At 36.8% G+C, this 20733-nt stretch overlaps 1 protein-coding gene across 5 annotated transcripts; it reads right to left on the bottom strand.

The window, feature by feature from the left end:
• Window positions 1-1578: 1578 nt before the first annotated feature.
• LOC135765044 (sex comb on midleg-like protein 2) lies at window positions 1579-18553 on the bottom strand. 5 transcript variants are annotated; one of them, XM_065275735.2, is made up of 15 exons: window positions 18468-18553; window positions 13602-13680; window positions 13393-13461; window positions 13199-13275; window positions 12822-13056; window positions 12571-12659; window positions 12229-12472; window positions 9423-9724; window positions 9222-9348; window positions 8511-8714; window positions 8182-8343; window positions 7738-7860; window positions 6875-7084; window positions 5488-5648; window positions 1579-4661 (listed from the first exon to the last, which is right to left on the bottom strand). In XM_065275735.2, exons 2-15 carry the CDS (start codon window positions 13630-13632, stop codon window positions 4536-4538), a joined length of 2160 nt encoding a protein of 719 aa, XP_065131807.1. In that variant the 5' UTR covers window positions 13633-13680; window positions 18468-18553; the 3' UTR covers window positions 1579-4535. The 5 variants fall into 5 exon arrangements, with proteins under 5 accessions (XP_065131807.1, XP_065131809.1, XP_065131810.1 ...); XM_065275737.2 differs by having other exon boundaries at window positions 5488-5645; XM_065275738.2 differs by having other exon boundaries at window positions 8191-8343.
• Between the last annotated feature and the right edge of the window lie 2180 nt (window positions 18554-20733).

The raw sequence follows: 20733 nt of genomic DNA, 5'->3' as shown, positions 1-20733 counted from the left end.
AACTAACTGTCAGAGTCACTGAAGGTCCTACAAGAGTGAATCAACCATAAGATTTTACTCAGCATGCATTTTATTCGGCTCTGTGATCTTATTTTTACTTGTCATGTTCTTCAAAGGTTTCTTCACCCATAAATGCAGTGATCAACACAGTCTAACTATAGGTCAGTATATCATACTTTATTTCATTGCCGTGTTTGCAATAATAATAATCATCATCCCTGTGTTAATGTTTATCAGATCAGCACTAAACATTAATGCCTACAGCTGTGAAGTATCTGACCAAAGATGAAGACGTTACATTATATCTCTCATGTTTTGTAGGTCAGTACCAGTGTATACCATTAATGGCGGTTTTGTTATTATTATGCCAAATCTCAATGCAATATACAGACACACACCCAAATCCTATAGGAATACTGTCAGTATGAAATACTGTGAGCTTTGTTCACCCCACTAAACCTTCTTCTTGTAACTCACAATCTTCTTCAAGTTAAACTGTTCAAGTCAACATGACGTTTGCAATTTACCTCTGCATGTGATAAGTGAAACAATATTCAACATGGATTTGATTTTCATTTGGATAAAACTTTGTGAATCATGCACAATACACTGCAAAAACACTGTCTTGTTTTAAGTACAGATATCTAAAATTGATGATCAAAGATGTATTTTCTTGATGAGCAAAATTACCTAAAAATTTTTTTTGAACAAAACTATACAATTTAAGTTAGTGTGTGCATAAAACAAACAAAACAAAATCTTCAATTTTTTCTTAAACACTTAATTCAAGTAACATTTGCTTACCCCATTGGCAGATTTTGTTTAGCTTTCACTTACATTTGATATTTTTTTTGTCTTAAAACTAGACTTATTTTTATTTATTTTGTTGTGCAGTCTGGCATCCCCCAGGGGCCAATTTTGGGCCCTCTTCTTTTTAATATTTATGTTTATCCTCTAGGCCAGCTTTTGAGATCCCTTGGTCTCAAATTTCTATCCAGACCTCATGAACTTGTGCCTGTTCATTTTCTTTCTGAGTGTATTTCTAAGATAAAAGAATAGATGACAGATCATTTTCTTCATTTTTTTTATTTTGTTTTATCAAGAAAATGCATCTTGATTTAACAATATTTTGATTTTGTACTGAAAACTAGACAAAGATACAAGGTAAGAAAGTCATTTTTACAGTGTAATACCAGTCTAGTTCATTTTTTGTTTTTGATGTTTTTATTTTGGCATTATAACCACACAAAACAATGCAAACAGAAAATAATGCAGTCTAGTTCCTTTTGATGTTCATATCGATTTGAACACAAACACACACAGTGTCAGTACTGAATTGTGTTTGTTTGTGTGTATGTATAAACTGTAAAGCCTTAAAAATGTTTCTGGCATATATTTAATATTCATTCTTCCTAAACTATCCTCTCTGTATGAGTATCAGATGATTTCTATGATGTGAATTCATTTATGTTTCGGCTGACCCTCTTTTTTGTAAGTACTAAATATTTGAAATATCGAAGGTTTTGTACCATAATTAACTTTTGTAAACAATTGATGGATAAAAGATGCAGAAAGGCGTTTCATGTTTAAATTATTTATTTATTATTTGTATCGTTTAAAATGTTGAAAATGTGTATGTGAACAATGCATTATCTTTAAAAACATGATTAAAAATATCATCGGTACCAAGACGAAAGTGTGATGATTATTTGATCTTTCTTCAGATGTTATTGGTATCCAATCATGTCATTTACTATATGGCACAATATTACAAATGCATGTTCTTAACTAAAACGTACAGACGTCATATTCACAACTAACTTGAAATGCTACGTTACAAAAGACGGCGGAAACCTGAGAAGTGTCAAAGGAAAGCAGAGGCCATTTAAATGTAGTCCTTTAAAATGGATGTTTCCTCCCAGTAAAAAGCATCGGAAGGTAGTACAAGGTTCATTTAACAACAAGAGCCACAAAAACCAACCCCCCCGCCCACCCCACAAAAATCATCTTCACATGCCCCGCCTCCCCATACAACGCGTGTAGTTTAAAATATTTCTTCTCTACAAAAATGTACATTCGTGTTGCTGAGGTTTAAGGTTAGATCCATAGTACACCACTCAGGTCTGGTCTAACAATGAGCATTAAAAAAAATAAAAACTTGGGAGATACAGTTGAAATCGAACACACCGGCAGTCGTGTTACGCCATTAAAGTGATATTTCAATGACACTACAGCAGTGATAGAAGATTTTAAACTGATGACCACTTTCAGTTCTTTGGGTTTATCTATCAAACCCATTGGTTTTACACTGTTGTAATACAGTGTTTTAAATACTGCTTCATCTGGAGAGGACGTCTGACAGTTCACGTCTACATTGAATCAAATCCTGACAGAATACAAACATTATAACAGAGGACTCGAATGAAAGTAGTTTCTGTAAAAAAAAGACAAATCAAACAACATCTTAAAACTCCTCTGAATGTTCTGGAACATAAATACAAGACTAAATTCAGAGTTAAAACTGAATGACAGGAAAAAAAATCATTGGTTATATTGGATATACAACAGAAAGACAGACAGAGATCGATTAATAAAAGACAATCTGAGGGTTTAGACAGCAGATATCTGCTCTGTTAAAAATAAACGTCTGGTTTTCACATTAGTGCTGTCAGACTGGTTGGAAAACTCTGATCATATTTTCTACAACATTTTGAGATACCCTCCTTTATTTCATGTTAAACTTTAAAATGTGATGTAAAAACAGTGGATTCACCTGCTGACAGAAGTCCTATGAACACTCATTTATTCGGTCATCATTTATTCAGCCTCATGTTGCTTAAAACCCAAACAACTTTTTTTGGGTTCGTTTGGATTTCATTACAAAATATGATCAAAAAAATTTGTGTTTCATGGAAGAAATTCAAACAGATTTGGAAGGACACGAGGGTGAGAAAATGTTTTTCAGTTCACCTTTACTGTTATTCAAATGCACAGTTTGCTTGTGAATGCATCATGGGAACTGAATATATAACATCCACAAATTTCCTATGATGCAGGACTTTTGGTTTTTAAAAACGAAACAGAAATATTTTATATCATAGACCCACAAACCCTGTGGCAGAGTATGATCCCTTACAAACATGAACCATGTTTTTTGGTGTATTGATTACTCTTAGGAAAACCAAAGTTTGGTTTTAAGTGTAGTAAAAACCATGGTTAATTTCAGAGGTGGACAGTAATTAAGTATTTTTACTTTCTACTTCAGTACCTTTTTCAAGTATTCATATTTTATTAGTGTTTCTTTGGAAAGCATAAATTCCAAAGCATAATATCATAATTTTTACTCCACTACAATTCATAAATACAAGTTTTTGTTTTACATTTATTATGTAAGTACATTAAACATCTAGTAAATTACTTAAGTAAAAGTATTTTTTTCTTAAATAATTACTTGAATAAAAGTACGAAAGCAAACAATTTTTATGTAATGATTTATGTAATGATTAACAGTATGATTATATGCTTTAGGTTAATGTTGTGCAGTCTGGCATCCCCCAGGGGTCAATTTTGGGCCCTCTTCTTTTTAATATTTATGTTTATCCTTTTGGCCAGCTTTTGAGATCTCCTGGTTTAAAATTTAATTTCTATTCAGACCTAATGAAATTGTGCCCGTTAATTGTCTTTCTGAGTGTATTTCTAAGGTAATAGATGACAGATCATTTTCTTTCTCTAAACAGTGAAAAGACTAAGATTATGCTTGTTGGTTCACCCCACCAACTACGCAAAGCTGAGGCGGTCACTGTAACTCCTGATGGTTCAAATGTGGAGTTTCAAACTAAACCAAGGAATCTAGAAATACATTTTGATGCCAATCTATCGCTTGAGATACTGTTAAAATTTCATTCTTCTTCCATCTTAGAAATATTGCCAGATTGCGTCCAATGCTGTCATTCATTATTGCTGAGTGATTGATCAACACTTTTGTGTTAGCTCAAAAACTTTGCCTAATCTCAGTCGGTAAAGAATTGTAATCTAAATCTCTTAATATTTGTAAATCTCATCTTAAAACTCATTTTTTTTAGGTTAATCTTTTTTGTGTGCTTTATCTTCGTTGTTTTAACGGTTTCTGTACAGCGCTTTGTAAGTAAAATACTTAAGTAGCGTCCACCTCTGGTTCATTTTCGTAAGGGATGACATCACCGGGAGGTAGTGATATAAACAAAGACCATCAGACTTGATAAGATAAGTGTCCTGTAAGAACCAACTCCAGCGATCCGTCTCTGCGTTCTCTAAAATGAGGAGGTACTAGGGTGGATTATCATTTCTGTATCTCCACAGACTCCACAGAATGTTCCTCATCAGTCTCTGGTGAATGTAAAGTTAATGGATATCCTGGAGAGAGAAATGTGTCCAGCAGTGTAGTGTGTTAACAGCACACACTCATTACCCATCAACCCCCTCTGTTCTGGTGTGGTTGTGAGATTGCTGGTCTGATCCAGTTTAATCCAGTCTAAACAGTGTGTGTGTGTGTGTGTTTACTGTTTGCCTTGCTTCAGTCTCTCGATGTGATGACAGAGTTTAAGCGCAGGCCCGAGTTTCAGACCCATGTACTTCATTATCATGTCACTGCGTAGTAACATCAGCGCTTTTCCATCGATCTCCTACAGACAGACGAGACAAGAGTTTATTATTTAACACAAAGTTATTAGTATGTCTGCTACCTTAAAGGGGACGTATCATGAAAATCAGACTTTTTTTCTATGATTAAGTGCTATAATTGGGTCTCCAGTGCTTTTATCAACCTAGAAAATGTGAAAAAGATCAACCCAGTAACTTAGTTTTGGTAAACCATTCTCTACAAGCATGTGAAAAAATAGCTCATTGAAATTTGGCTCCCCCTGTGATGTCAGAAGGGGATCATCTTATAATAATACTGCCCCTTAATCTGCACTATCCAACCACTGCACTGACGTTTAGTGAAGAGATCAACTGATTTGCACTTTAAAGGACACACACAAAAACTGCCTATTTTTGCTCATACAAAGTGTCAATTTTAACATGCTATAATAAATGATCTGTGGGGCATTTTGAGCTAAAACTTCACAAACGTGCTCTGAAAAACACCAACTATTTATTTGACATCTTAAAAAAAATCTCATAATAGGACCCCCTTAAAAGGGAAGATTATTTGGGTATGGAAGCAGAAACATGCTATGATAGGAAACGCACAACTATCTTTAGTTGTCACAATGTAAAGCTGTCGTGTTATAAATACAATATTAATTTACACACGACGACTCAAATCTGTGAAAGATTCAGGACCTTGAGCTGCTGTGAGTTTATCCAGACATGAGTGTGTTTGTACAGAGATGAGCGAGAGTCTGGTCATTGAGTCTAAACACAGATGATACACAGATCTCCTCGCTGTCCTACAGTTGATTTACAGGCGGTAAAAACCTGGCAGGCTAACAAGAATAAATCACTGACGTGTTTCCGGAAGAGTTCAGCGTGTGGAGCCAAAGCTGTGGGGTCTGCGTCTCGTACGAACTGCATCACTTCCTCTATAGACCAGGAGGAGGGAGCTCTGCCCGAGGTCCTCGAACCATCACGATCTGCACCAGCATCAGGACCTGTGGTAGAGCTCGCTGCTAAAGCGAGACAGAGAGAGACACAGAGAGAGAAATTTAAGTTACAACACCTCTCCGGCTGTTTATCTGTCTCTGATTTTTTCTGTCTTGTGAAGATCTAGACTTTTACCGGAGTGCTACTCATGTGGTCTTATCATAAAAATGTTGTACATGTAGCTGAGAGCGGTATAACAGTGGTACAGCCATGCGTTACCTATGCAAAGTGTTGAGGGTTCCATCCCAGGAAAACACAATGATAAGATTTAATGCACTGTATGTCACTTTGGATAAAAGCGTCTGTAAATGTAAACCAAAATGTTTCATGGCTTTACAGGTAATTTTATATCCCAATTAGGGAACCTGATATGGTTTTTTTAGTGCCGATGCTATACCGATTTTTTTTCCATCAGCCTTAGCTGATGACCGATACAGGCTGCTGATTTTCTTGATATTTATTTCTCGCACTTTACTACTACAAATATATATAGAGATGAGAAATAAAAACCCGCTCTGTCCAGTTATGATCAGCTGTTAGGCTGAGCTTTCGATATTGTCATGGAAAGGTTGGTTGTTTTTAGTCACATGACCTGCAATCGCTTGCGGCTTCCAGCACCCTGTCTGTAAATATTTTCAAGAAAAAATTTCTTAGTATTTACTATTTTTGTCTTGTTTTCAGTAAAAATATCAAAAATTCTTAAATTAAGATGCTTTATCTTGATGAGCAAAATGACCCAAGAAAATAAGTCTAGTTTTTACACCAAAAATATCAAATGTAAGTGATTTTGTGCATAAAACGAGCAAAAAAATCAGCCAATGGGGTAAGCAAAAAACATTTTGAACATTTTTCTTAAAATTCAAGAAAATTTGCTTACCCCATTGGCAGATTTTTTTGCTCGTTTTATGCACAAAATCACTTAAATTTGATATTTTTGGTCTAAAACCTACACTTATTTTCTTGGGTCGTTTTGCTCATCAAGAAAAAGCATTTTAATTAAGGAATTTTAAAATATTTTTACTGAAAACAAGAGAATAATACTACGTTTTTTTTTCTTGAAAATCATTTTTTGCAGTGTATTATATATTAGTTTTAATATTACACACCCATGTGTTAATATCTCGTTCTGTATAATTCAGTGAATAAATATTTTGAAAAGGTGCAACATTTTATTTGTTTACTTTTCTTTTTAAATGAATGCAAACCATAAGATGGCACTGTTCATAGTTAATTATGATGTGATGATACCCACCCTCTACCCGTCTGTGTGTCTGTGTTGGGGGGTTGGAGGCCTGTCGTCGCAGGGGTGGAGCGTTGCCATGGTAATACGGGCTGCTGGGTGGAGACTGATATTCTGAGGTGCTTCTCAAGGTCTGTGGGCGGGGCGTCATGGAATTGGAGGCGGAGTCCATGAAGCTCTGTTCCTTCAGTAATCCATTCTCCTCTGGTGGAAGAGTTCCAGCTACACGTACACATGCACACACACACACACACACACACGTGTGTATAACACACACAACACCATTATTAATGTCAATAGTAAACTCATAATCTGTGTTAATGAATGAGCTTGTTAGTTAATGTGTTAATGATGCAGAGGCGTCATGCACGCGCCCCTCAGTATTTTTTTTTGCTTAAATGAATTTTGCATGCAACCTCCAAATCAAGGAAGCATTCATTAATCGATTACTTGTCTTCTTATCTGTTTAATATGCACAATTTTATCAGTTCTGTGCGACAACCTTTTCAGAGATTTACATCATTTTGATTGTGTCATGTTACTTTATTCAGACAGCAGGCGCTGCAGACGCAGACATCATCAGCATCTGAGCACCGTTGCAGGCTCCATGCTACTGCATTTTGCTGTCTATTTACTGTATTTGACATAAAAGTTAGTGGTCACATTAATTTTGGTGTTTTTTTTCACATGAAAACAGGATGACACAGATAAGTGTGGAAGTGGAATGTAAGTGGAAGTTCGATGGAAAAGACGCTCTATATTTCTTTTAATGTATGTTTATACACAAATTTCTGTGAACTGTGCCCCCTTAAAAAAGGTGGTGCATGACGCCCCTGAATGATGGCAGGTGTAATATAAACACAATGTTTGTGTACCTTCTGATGGGTGTGTGTCTGTGTGAAGGAGTTTTGGAGAGAGAGGAGCGCAGTATGGAGGAGAATCTCTGGAGATCCGCTTTACTCCTCTGTTCATAGCGTCTGACATCAGCTCCTCTTTCACTTCACACAATAAAAACACACAACATAAAGAGTAATGCATCACTTCTGAGACAACAAACACATCTAGTGAGACACCTAGTGTCTATTTAATGTCAAAAAAAGACAATCCCAGAATGCACTGCAGAGAGCTCAGTTAAAATAACAGTAATGTGAAATGTCCAAATATAAAAGAGCATTTATTTTTAACTTATTATTTTAACCCATTATTTATTTGTGTTATGTATTTTGATGCACAGAGTTGCTACGACTCAATAGTTTACTTCAGTTGCAGGGCAGCTGCACAGATTTTTAATGTTTAGTGCTGTTCGTGTGTGCATGTACCCGATTTACCGCGGTCATAAGTGTTGTGTGGACTGAACGGTTGACTGCTGAACAGATTATCACACATCAGGTGTCGACACACCAGCTCCAAGAAACGCAACACGAATGCAGCGCTGGATGCAGATGGAAGTTTCACCAGCCGCGTCCCTCCATCTGTGCGCACTGGAGTGAGACACAAACAACAATTACACAACATACAAAACACATAAAGAGTAAAAAAACTGAAAAGAGCTCATCCTTATAGTCCAATGCCAAGATACAGATCATAATTCTGTGTGGTTACGAACACATACAGTAATAAAATAAGTTGTTAAAATACTCATCCGCACCCTTGACCACCTCTCCGCTCCCTCCTTGACTCTGTAGGCATCCCAGAAGAACTTTGGGTTGGTAAGCGCAGTCCAAACAGGCCTGAACCGTCTGCTGTAAGACAAGATTCACCGCCTCCGGCCCGAAATGATCCGGGAGTCTCTGAACCTGCTTACGGTCCAAATGTGGGCCGCAGTTCCCGTGTTTGTTCACATACACACAGACTGAGAAAAAGACTTGTGTCAACATCAGAGTACAGAAACCGGTTTGATATTCTTTATAAAAGCCCAAACAGAAGATTAACATAAGACACTTACATTAGTTTTTGTGTGTAATGCAGTATTGTCTGACTGTGCGTTCACACAAAAATCCGTCTCATGCCCCGTACGCAATACGCATCATGTGTGTGATTCAGATGTGAATATGCTGACTTTAGCTAGCTTGTAGTCTCAATATCCGTCAAATATCGGTAAAAGTTCCGATTTTTTAACTTGTGGGGATCAGCCGTTATGCGCATCAAACGCCCAAAATGTTCAATTCGCGCTGCATCATTCGTGTGAATCATGCCGCAGGATGTCTACTGTGTCTTTGCATTGGCTTAACATGTAAATCACTCGCGCTTAACGCTTCATTCGTGTCTGGTGTGAACGCACCATGAGTATTAATGTTATACATATTGATTATTGTTATCATGTCCATGTTTTGTGTTAGTTTGTTGCATATTTTCTTACCGGTAGAAACCACAGACGATGGGGAACCCACAGTGGACGGTCCGTCAGCGCTCATCTGAGACGTGGGCACTCTTAAGTCTGAGGTCGCTGCTATACACATGGAGCTCGGAAACATCCTGGACTTCCTCTGAGAAACAAACACAAATGACATCAGTCCTTAAACAACATGAAAACCTACACGCATAACTCATCCAGCTGTACCTTGCTGCCCGGTTTAGGTCCCCTCTTCTTGTACGGGCGAGGGATGAGCTGGGTGACGGGTGTGATTTGGGGCGTGACCCCTGCCGATGAGTCCGTGTCCTGGGCGGCGGCAGAAACGGCGAGGGCTTTCATCAGCGCGATGGTCTCGCTCTTCGGCCGTCTTCCTCTGATGCCCTTACGCACCGGGAGCTGAGGAAGAGGCATGGACAGACGATACGGAGCCTGCATGGAGCGTCGTGTCGGTTTGGAGCCGGAGAACGTTGAGGAAGAGGACGGTGTAGGAAGAGGCTTCGGAATGGAGACTGGAAATAAATATATTTATATATAAAAATATTCACTTTAAGACTAAAATCATAGTGTGCAAGTTTTGACAAATCACTTCTGTGTAATTGAAATCCACATGAAGTCAGATGGCATCTGAGTATCTGAACAAACAGACAGTCATAGATATTTAGGTAAATTTAGGACCCACTACTGTAGAGACATCATTATAATATTGCAGTAAATTAATGGCTGATGTGGTTACAGAAAAAGCTTTGATTTGGATCAAAATGAAAAACTCTTAACCATCACACCGAGCTGTGATTTCACTCATGAATAAGAGCTGTGACGCCACCTGCTGATCGCACATGATGTTACAACAACACAGAAATACTCTTCATCATGGAAATAAAGGTTTGGAAAAACATATGGAGTAGAGATGTTTTCATCCAAAATGACTTACAGTGGATTTAAGCTATACATTTCTATCAGTGTGTGTGTGTGTGTGTGTGTGTGTGTGTGTGTGTGTATCCTTTGCACTGCTAACATGAACATATTTGAGCATTTATTTCTTTAATTTTTTAGAGAGAGATCGTCTCTATTACAACTCCATCATGTGTATTTAACTTAATTTAATACTTTTTAACGTTTTTAGTACTCTAATCATTATGGACATGGACAAATAAGAATAATTTATGCAAATGTATGTTAATTATTAGTGATCCAGTTAAAGACTTTTAAGTTTCAAAAACTTTTTGAAGATTCAGCACACACAAAGTCAAAAACTATGTGGATAGTAAAAAATCAAATGTTCAACTTTTTTCTTTCTTTTATTGTTTGATTGACTGAGACAGACAGCTTTAAGATCAACTCTCATCAAAACAAACATTATGAAAACTGTAATTCTGTCTATGTGTGCATATATCGAGATCACACGCTTGCGGATCTCTAAGTCAGCGTGAGAAAGATGTTTTTCATGTCTTATCGCTCTTAATAGCTATCTTAACATCAAGCAAGTCCTGAACTTTATTTTCTTATTCCTGCAACAAAGCAAAATCAAGATGCGCATGTGGATGGAGATCTTTGTATTAGATTAAGCCTGTAAAACGATACACCTCCCAGAAAACATACAAATAAAGATCATTTTTGATGTTTAATGACTATTTAGAGCATTGGGATTGCTAGATGAGAGCTTAATGTACTTATTTTAATAAAAACTATTGTTATCCAACAATGAGCTAGGTCAAGGGTCAAACAGAAATTGCGCAATGCATTAATCGCACTTTAATAAAATTAGTGTTGTTAAAATTAATGTACGTAAATACGTTATTAACGTGTACATTTTTTGACTATATATATAATTGAGACTATAACACATTTAGTCGATGAATATGACAGATAACATCAAATTAAAGCAGACAAAATGGCCATGAAAAAATAGAAGATAATTTAAAGGATTAGTTCATTTTCTTAAAAAAAACCCAGATAATTTACTCACCACCATGTCATCCAAAATGTTGATGTCTTTCTTTGTTCAGTCGGGAAGAAATTATGTTTTTTTAGGAAAACATTCCAGGATTTTTCTCATTTTAATTGACTTTAATGGACCCCAACACTTAACATTTAAAGTGTTTCAAAGGACTGTAAACAATCTCAAACGAGGCATAAAGGTCTTATCTAGAGAAACGATTGTCATTTTTGACAAGAAAAATACAAAATATGCACTTTTAAATCACAATTTATCGTCTTTCTCTGGTCCTGTGACACACCAGCGCGACCTCACGTAATTGCGTAATGACGTAGAAAGGTCACGTTTTGCATATATGAAACGCACATTTGCTGACCATTTTAAACAATAAACTGACACAAAGACATTAATTAGTATCATTCCACATACAACAACGTCTAAACGCTCCTCTTTCTCCACACTTGTAAACACTGGGGCGTAGTTTGAATACATCAGCCGTGACCTCTTGACGTGATGATGTATTGCGTGAGGTCGTGCTTGCGCATCACAGGACCGGAGATCGACGAGAAGTTGTGGTTTAAAAGTACATATTTTTTATTTTTCTTGTCAAAAATTTTCTTGTCAAAAATCGTTTCGCTAGATAAGACTCTTATGCTTCGTTTGGGATCATTTAGAGTCCTTTGAAACTGCAATTTTAAACTGCATTAAAACTGTTAAGTGTTGGGGTCCATTAAAGTCCATTAAAATGAGAAAAATCCTGGAATGTTTTCCTCATAAAACATAATTTCTTCTCGACTGAACAAAGAAAGACATCAACATTTTGGATGACATGGTGGTGAGTAAATTATCTGGATTTTTTTAACAAAATAAACAAACCTTTAAGAACAGGAGTGAAATCAACGGAATTTGCAATTAAACCATAAACAGCAATGTAAGATTCATAGAAACGTTGCATTCTTGGATTAAAGCCTCTGATAAATGAATACATATGAAAACATAGAGCTTTAAATGTCTTAAAGATGAAAGAGTAAATCTGTCATGAGCTGAATGAAGTCATATGATGAAAGTGTCACTTACTGCTGTTGCCGGGTGGTTGCAGGCTGTGTTTGGTTACACCACACCAGCCCACAGGGAAGATATCTCTCGAGTCGTACCGACACCAGTAATCAAACGCTCCTCTCCAACCATCGAACATCACGAAGACTTCTTCACCCTTCACCTCGCCGATGGTGGCCGGGCAGATCAGGTACGGATTCTTCTTGTCCACGGCTTCCAACTTCATGCCGGGTTTAAAGCCGTTCTGAGGAGGCCGCAGGGGCTCCTGATGACAAAACATTAGAGAAAATCCATGTCAAAATAACTTCTACAAGTTTCAAATGTTGCGTGTAGATGAATTCTTTCTCTCGAGAGGTTTAGCACCTTTTTAAATGCCATCGCAGGAGCCATTTCAGCTCCATTCAGAGTCCTGAGGAGGAACATGGGCCACGACGAGGCGTTCATCCTGAAACCTGAGAGAATGACAGAGTGCAAATTATTAAGTGATGTCAGGAGTAAAAAAGGAAGTGATGTCAGAAGGTAACGGAAAATTATGTCAGGAGGTAAAGGGAAGTGATGTCAGGAGGTAAAGGGAAGTAATGTCAGGAGTTAAAGAGAGGTGATGTCAGCTGTACCTAGTGGTGGTTGTAGCATATCTCCGTTCTTCTCGCAGGTTCCAATTGGCTGTATGTCAGAGGAGTCAACCAATCGCCAGAAGTCATTGGTGTTGTCGCTGCCATCCAGACGTAGGCGCAGCCTCACGCCCATCATGCCCATCACCGTGGCGATGCAGGTGGAGGTGGAGTTACGAGGGTCCCGAGCTTCCAGTTTCATACCGGCTTTGAAGTCATTAGACGGGGGAATCCGAGACTGGAAAAATAAAAACAAACACTTTAACACAAACAAACATTCACACTGTGCACACACCAAGAGCTCTTTAAACATGACAGACGCATTATTAACGTCACAGAGATGAGTCTGAAACACACTTGTCTGAGAGATGAAAGCTCACCTGTCTGAAAGAGCTGGGAGGGGCGGGAACAGCAGACGTCTCTTTTAAATACTCCTCCCATAAGAACGACTCAGTCACTACACAAACACAAGTTATTTTTAAGAAATGCTATGGAAAACATGTCACCAAATTTACTGATCACAGATCATTGTGTGTGTGTGTGTGTGTGTGTGAGAGATATAATGGATTGTTACCTTTGACTGGTCCAGGACCTGTGAGGGCCATACTTCTGCCTGTCTTATCTTTCTTACTGTCTTTCTGATCTTCAAAGGAGAAAAAGCATTAGGTAATAATTGAGTCTGTCATTATTTTTAAGAATAATGGCATCATATAGAAACAGAATTGAATTGTTGTATTACAGTGATGAGAATAAGATGAAGAAAACGGTTTATTGCGTTTTTACCTTTCAGTGCCGTACGGCCCATGCTGACCATCAGCTTCTGCAAAAACTACTGAGATACTGAAGAGATCTCAATGCAAACCTGATAGACAGACAGACAAACAGACAGATGGACAGACGGTCAGATCTCTCCAGACTATAGCACGAAAACTGAAGCTTCATCTCATTATGAAGATTTCAACAACAGATTTAATTCTGGACAAGAAGCACAAACACGGTTCATTTTTTGACTTCACCCTGATTATAAAGCAGAATATAAACTTTCTTTTTCAAATCCTGCATATCTGTTAAATATCTGACACTATATGCAAATCAGATCTCATGAAATCTCCTAAACGCATCATTGTGTCCCAGTGGACTGTTAAAGGGGTCATATGATGAGGTTTTTTAAAAGATGTCAAATAAATCTTTGGTGTCCCCAGAGTACATATGTGAAGTTTAAGCTGAAAATACCCCACAGATTATTTATTTAAACATGTTAAAGAGCACCTATTTCCTTGCTAAAAACAAGTTTATTTTGTGTATTTAGTGTAAAACAATGGGTTTGTGTTGTTTATGGTTAAAAAACTATTATTTTCCACATACTGTACATTTTTGTAGCTCCAGATTTCACTCTCTTCCGGAAAGGAACAGATTTTAAAAAGTGCTTAGTCCCTGATTGGCCAGCTAATCTGTACGTTGTGATTGGCCTGAATAGCTCTGACGTCAGCTGGATATGTGACGCTCCTTACCATGTTTAAAAGATTTGCTCACAATGCAATGCTAACAGGAGTTAACTTACAGGCTGGGAGTCCAAGCCGGAGGAACTATGATAATGTCAGTCTTTACTACATCACCAGTCCCAGAAAGTAAACTGTTGCCTACAATCTGTGTGTTTGTTGTAGGGATAAAAAAAGTGATAACTCGCGTCATCGTTTACTTTGGGAATTGTACCTTTTGCATATTGTTAACATGAACTAATACACACTTACACACCAAAGGAAATGTAAAATCTTGAATCTAACCATTGGTGCTCTTTAAAATTCCCACTTTGTAGGTGCAAGCATAAATGTGCCATTTCTGTGTTTCCTTTAAAATGCAAATAAGCTTTTTTACGTTTTCTAGGGGACCCAATTACAGCACTCAAACGTGGGAAAAGTTAGATTTACACGCTATGACCTCTTTAAGAAGAAGAGTTGTTTTTATTACCTTAGACTGAGCCGTTTTTTATCTACATACACTGCAGGTTTCCACCGCCATGTTTCGTCAATAGCCTTAATCGGACAAACTAATCTATAGAGAGCGTTTTGTCACTAGATTGTCTCAGACGATGGCGTGGTTGTCCTGTGGCGGCTACCGTAGCTTCTCTATGCGGTTCGAAAGGAAGGGGTGAGCTGTAGACAGTTGGTTGCAATTCATAATCTCACTAGATGCGACTGATATCTGCACACTGCACCTTTAATAAATGATTGATATGAAGACGTTCTTATGTTTAATTCAGATTCATCATAACTGTCTGTAGAAACACAGAGAAACATCTCCTCATCTTAACGTCAACAATATGAAGAGATGAAAGGGTTCGATTATTACTCCAGAACAAATGAGAGAACAAAAGACACGTGTCTGTATGTGTGTCTGTATGTGTGTATGTGTGTGTGTGTGTGTGTGTGTGTGTGTGTGTGTGTGTGTGTGCGCGTGTTTGAGAGAGAAAGAGGTCACAAGAGACGCCTGTGAAACCAACACTTAATTGCCTGACATAAGTAACTCATTTTTCTATCTATAATTGTCTGCCAACATGTGGATTCAATTACAAATCTAATAAGAGGCGTAATATGCACGAGAGAGCGTATGTGTGTGTGTGTGTGTGTGCGTGCGTGTGTGTGTGTGCGTGTGTGTGTGTGTGTGTATTTCTCAAAATCACATAACACTCCATTAACACCTCAGCAGATGCTTTAAAACCAGACGGCGTTCATCAGAACCTGATGTTTAGGGTTTAAACATAATACACTCCTAACACACAATGTTCTTTTGTAAACTGAAATTGGACACACAAAACTAATAACTGCTGGACAGCCTAAAGTAAAACACACATTTATATCCCTCATGTCATCAGTGATGAGTTTTAAGTCAAAAGATTTAAATGACTCTATCTGAAACTCTTTTAATAATCAATGAACATTATGGGGTGGTTTCCTGGACAGCGATTAGACTAGTCCTAGACTTAAAAAAAATTTTAAGAGCTGTCAAAACTGAAAACAACTTGACATATCTTAAAATACATCAGTGCCCTTTGTTTTGCCTGAAAAAGGAACACAAGTAATGTCTTTAGTAATGCATGTTTGTTAAAACTAGTTATATTTTGTAATTTAACTGAGGTCTAGTCCTGGTTTAAGCTAATCCCAGTCCAGGAAACCACCCCATTAATTATGTGTTTGATTAATCAAATAAAAAACAAATTTCTTAGGGGCGGTTTCCCGGACAGGGATTAGACTAGTCCTAGACTAAAATAAATGTAAGGGCTGTCTAAACTGAAAACAATTTGCACTGACATATCTTAAAATACATCAGTACCAGTAATGCTTTTAGTAAGGCATGTTTGTTCAAACTAGTTATATTTCCTAGTCCTGGCTAAAGCTAATCCCTGTCCGGGAACCCCCCTCCCCCCCTTAAAGTTTAGATCAGAAAGAGCTAGGCTTAAAAGTATCAAATAAAGTTACCAGTTTAAAACCCCACTGGATCTCTGATAATAATTCCCATAGTTCCCTAAGAGAGCCACACCACAGCAGGGAATCTGAGAGATATTCCAACATTAGATTCACACAACTTTCCCTTCAGGCTCGACATTCCGGAACTTTTCTGACGGAACAAGTAAAACAGCAGGCTGAAAACTCAATTTATCATAATATAAAGTGATCCTTTAAAAATCCCTAAAACAAGACTAGGCGTTAGGCCTAGTCCACACAGACACGGGTATTTTTATATCCAGAGTTTTTTCTTTAAAATAAATCCACTCCACCCATGGTTGGTTTAAAAGAAATCTCCGTCTACATGAACATGCAAAAACACGTGATCATGAGTGTCAAGAGCATGCCACACCAGCAGGCGGTTTCTTAAAATACTCACCCTGGCAGGGGTTTCAAAAACGTTCGGTTTCAGTGAAATCATACTGGGTTTCCGTGTGGACAAACGGCCGAACCGCGTAAAAAAGTCACAGTATGAAAATACCTGTTTCTGTGTGGACAAGGCCTTAGTTTAATTAGGAAATGTAACTAGTTTTAACAAACATGCCTTACTTAAAAAAAATTACTTGAGGCAAAACAAATGGCACTAAAGGGTACGGATTAGTTTTTAATCTAGTCTAATCCCTGTCCAGGAAACCTCCCTAAGAGAAGTAGCACCACTGTATCATTCCTGTGTCAAAGATCTGGTGTTATTTGTTTAATGTGTTAATGTGTATTCCTGCAGCCCAGTGAACACATACAGTATGTTGATGAAAAATGCATAAAGGGCCAGTTTCCCAGACAGGGTTGAGATAATCCAGGACTAGGCCTTAGTTATAGCCTATTAGGATATTTAAGTAGTTTTTACAAACACACCTTACAAAAAACATTACTGGTGTGCATCTTGAGACAAAACAATGTCACTGGCATATGTTAAGAAATATCAGTCCAAGGTGTTTTTAAACATGCATTTTATTCTGGGACTAGTATAAACCCGGTCCGAAAGAGTTTCTGCCAAATCCGTAAAATTTAACGTGAAATGTAATATCTGTATGAGACATTAACAGCGATGCTAGACTTAACCAAACATCACTGATAAATAAATGACTGAGGAAAAATAAACACTGTAAAATCGGCAGTTCTCCCTCTTCTTCTAAATCATGACAAGTGGGCGGGGTTTGATAGCTGATACACGTGTTATGATGAAGAGTGGGTGGAGTTTATTTGCTGATGCGAATATTAATAAATAAGGTGGGCGGAGTTTATATACACCGTTCATCTACAACAACAAACACATTCCTCAGTACTGTTAGATTTCCAACTGTTTGCATCAGAAAGAATACGTCACCACCTCAGTAAAAACAATAATACCCCTCTCCCCCTCTCTCTCTCTCTCTCTGCTCCACACATCAAATTACAAAAGAATATTCATTACAGTCAGGTAATTTCCATAGATGAAAGAAAAAAAATTCCCAGGCAAAAATTTACATGACAAAAAGCATCTGCTCATTACGTTATAGAAATAACGTGATTATTTTACAATGAAATTACTAAATAAAATGTCAAAAAACGAGTCATGTAAACTACTGCAAACACTTTAAAAGAAACATATCAGATATTTAGCAGCTGCCATGAAAACATTTTGCCAGGATGAGCATTTAATAACAAATACTGGAACTAAATAAATAAATAAATACATTTTTGTTTACCCTTACAAAAAGTGAAAGGATGGTAAATATAACCCAGATAAATATTATTTATACAGCATATATTTACATGTCATTGCAGTGTTTTGTGTTAATGTAAACTATAATAGTTTGATACAGTTACACTCGCGTGTGATTGACACCTTAAAAAAAGAAGACGTCATCGCTGATGACGATACACTCCGTTGATCATACACATCATCAACATCATGATCAAAGGCAACAAAACACTAAACATATACATTTTGTTCTATCAATCCCATAGCGATCCGGAAATATGTTAGAAATAATGATATTAATCCAGAAATAATCGCAAACAGAACAGTAGTGGCTAAAATGAAGCCAAATAAACGTGTGAATCGTCCTATAGATCCTTTATAAAGACTGATTATTGACACCTGATACAACGACTTATCACACAGCGCATGAAAAAACTAGAAAAAAGTGTAGATATACTCACAAACCTTCGCGATTTTGTCGAAATGTGGCGAGAATTCAGCACTTTTCACAGCTCCGAGTCGCCATGTTTTGGGGCAGAACTGCGCATGCGCAGACGCAGAGCAGCGTCACTGACACACAAACACGTTTACCTCTGAATTATCTTCACAGATTGAGCGTTTTCAGGTTTGCTGTTTTTCTAAGTAATATTTTTTTTAAACCTGGCACACACGTTTCTCTTCTGTTATTAAAGACATTTCATGTTTATTCAGTCAAGACATTATTGTTATTTTACTCCCACACATAAACCTGTTGACTTGATATAAGATTGACACTCAAACATAATTTTGCTTTTTTATTTACATTTATTCATTTAGGAGACGGGTTTATACAAAATTACTTACAAATGAAGGAGCACTGAACATTTTGTTTAAAAAAACAGAATACAAATGTTTTTAGGCAGCAGATAAGGTTAAAAGATCAAATATTTTGTTTTAATACAACGTTAACAAGTTTTAACAGATCAGGTGAAGGTTGGAAGCTCATTTAATCAGACAGGAACATAATAGATAAAGGTTTTGCTCTTTTATTTACTGCAGATAACCTAATATATCATCACAAGTCTGTTTTTGTCATGTCTTAATATATTTGTGAGCACACGCATGATTGTCAAACTTGTACACAGACTTTTATTTTTATTTATTTTTTCCTGGTGGGGATTTTTTATACATGTAGAGCACTGGATAATTTTACACCGATCCGTAGCCCAACTAAACTTTACCTAACACACATAATTTTCAGCATGTTTTTACAGTTTTAATAAATTAAATATATAGACGGGTGTGTTCCTAAGTTCCTCATTTTGGATGCAAGTGTCAGTCAAATGCATAAATGCAGCTGTAATTTATAAATAAAATGCAGAATGTTATGGACTGACAGCCTTATGCTGTGTTCACACCAAACGCGAATAGAGCGTCAAATTCATGTCTACCTCGTCTAGTTTTCCGTAGGGGTGTCCTCGACTAAGGATTTACATATTCGAATCAGAATTGTCGAATCTTTCCATAGTCGACCGATAGTCGAATCATCTATGTTTGTGTGCATGGGTTGGGAAGGGGCCAGGTAACTTTTATTTTCTTTCACAAGCAGCACACATAAACAACTTTCTGATAAAGTGACCAAAACTGTCTTTCAAGTAATAAAAGAAGACAAAACTGACGATGCATTTATATATATATATATATATATATATATATATATTTATTTATTTATTTATTTATTTATTTTTTAAGGTAAAATGTAAGGCAACGTTTGTTTAATTATTCCTCATAACATTTTAAAGCCACGATCTACAGACCATCACAAAAAAATAAATTTTGATAAATAAACCTAAAAAAAATAACAAAGGTGTTCCTGCTTTGGAAACTCCGGCTACAATTAAGTGTTTTTATTTAATTTGGAGATTTAGCGCGTCAAAGCAGTCATGACCAAAAAAACCCGACAAATGAGAAATGACAAATAATTTGTGATTGTGACTGTAAATGATAAAAACTAATCTTTATATACAATTCGTTGTATATAACCATATATACAAAACGTTAATTTATAACAAGAAAAACACTGAAATTAATGATTTTATAGACACTACGCGTTATTATTTAGCACAGAAATACCTGCTTGCTTGCTTTGACTCTTATCATCTCTGTATTAACTTTAGATACAGAAAGACCGGATGATATTATTTATTTCAGGAATCTCTTTGCTATCATTTGAAAGTGAACACCGACCGACAATAATATTAAATCACAAGAAAGACATTCGTGTCAGGCAGAAATAGGTTCGGTGCAGATGTTTCCGTTTCATCACCGAAAAAAAAAACGGCTTACCTGTTTTGTAGTTTAACTTTTGACTTTTGAAGATAACCACTCTGTTTTCAATACATTTTAAAAACTTATACTCGTCGAAAAACATCCGTTTTTTAAAGTTTAGTTTGATGAACTCCTAAATATGAGACGCAGAGCACCTAGCCTGTTCGGCTAAATTACATGCGCAAGCATGTCCAGCACGCAATACCGCAACATCGATACAACGAAAAGCTATCCAAAATTTACATACTTAAATTAGATCAGAATTTACGTTTATAATAAATACAATTTTGTCAATAAAATAAGGTCAAAAGTAACAAAGTGCAGAACAAATATGCAAAATGCCTCAAGTGCACGGAAACAAAACACAAGCCAAATAGTTAAATCAGATAACCCAAAGTGATTTATAAATAAAATAAAATATAGA

This window comes from Paramisgurnus dabryanus, chromosome 21 (assembly GCF_030506205.2).
Source record: "Paramisgurnus dabryanus chromosome 21, PD_genome_1.1, whole genome shotgun sequence".
Lineage (NCBI taxonomy): Eukaryota > Metazoa > Chordata > Actinopteri > Cypriniformes > Cobitidae > Paramisgurnus > Paramisgurnus dabryanus.
The sequence above is the reverse complement of the archived record's forward strand: the minus strand, read 5'-3'. Positions and strand labels throughout refer to the sequence as shown.

Excerpts from the sequence above, each read along its gene's own strand:
- LOC135765044 (XM_065275735.2), bottom strand. The coding sequence starts at position 13,632 with ATGGTCAGCATGGGCCGTACGGCACTGAAAG. Across the intron at positions 12,473-12,570 it reads CTGCGATGGCATTTAAAAAG|GAGCCCCTGCGGCCTCCTCA; the intron begins GTGCTAAACCTC and ends TTTTGTCATCAG. Across the intron at positions 7,085-7,737 it reads AGACACACACCCATCAGAAG|CTGGAACTCTTCCACCAGAG; the intron begins GTACACAAACAT and ends GTGTACGTGTAG.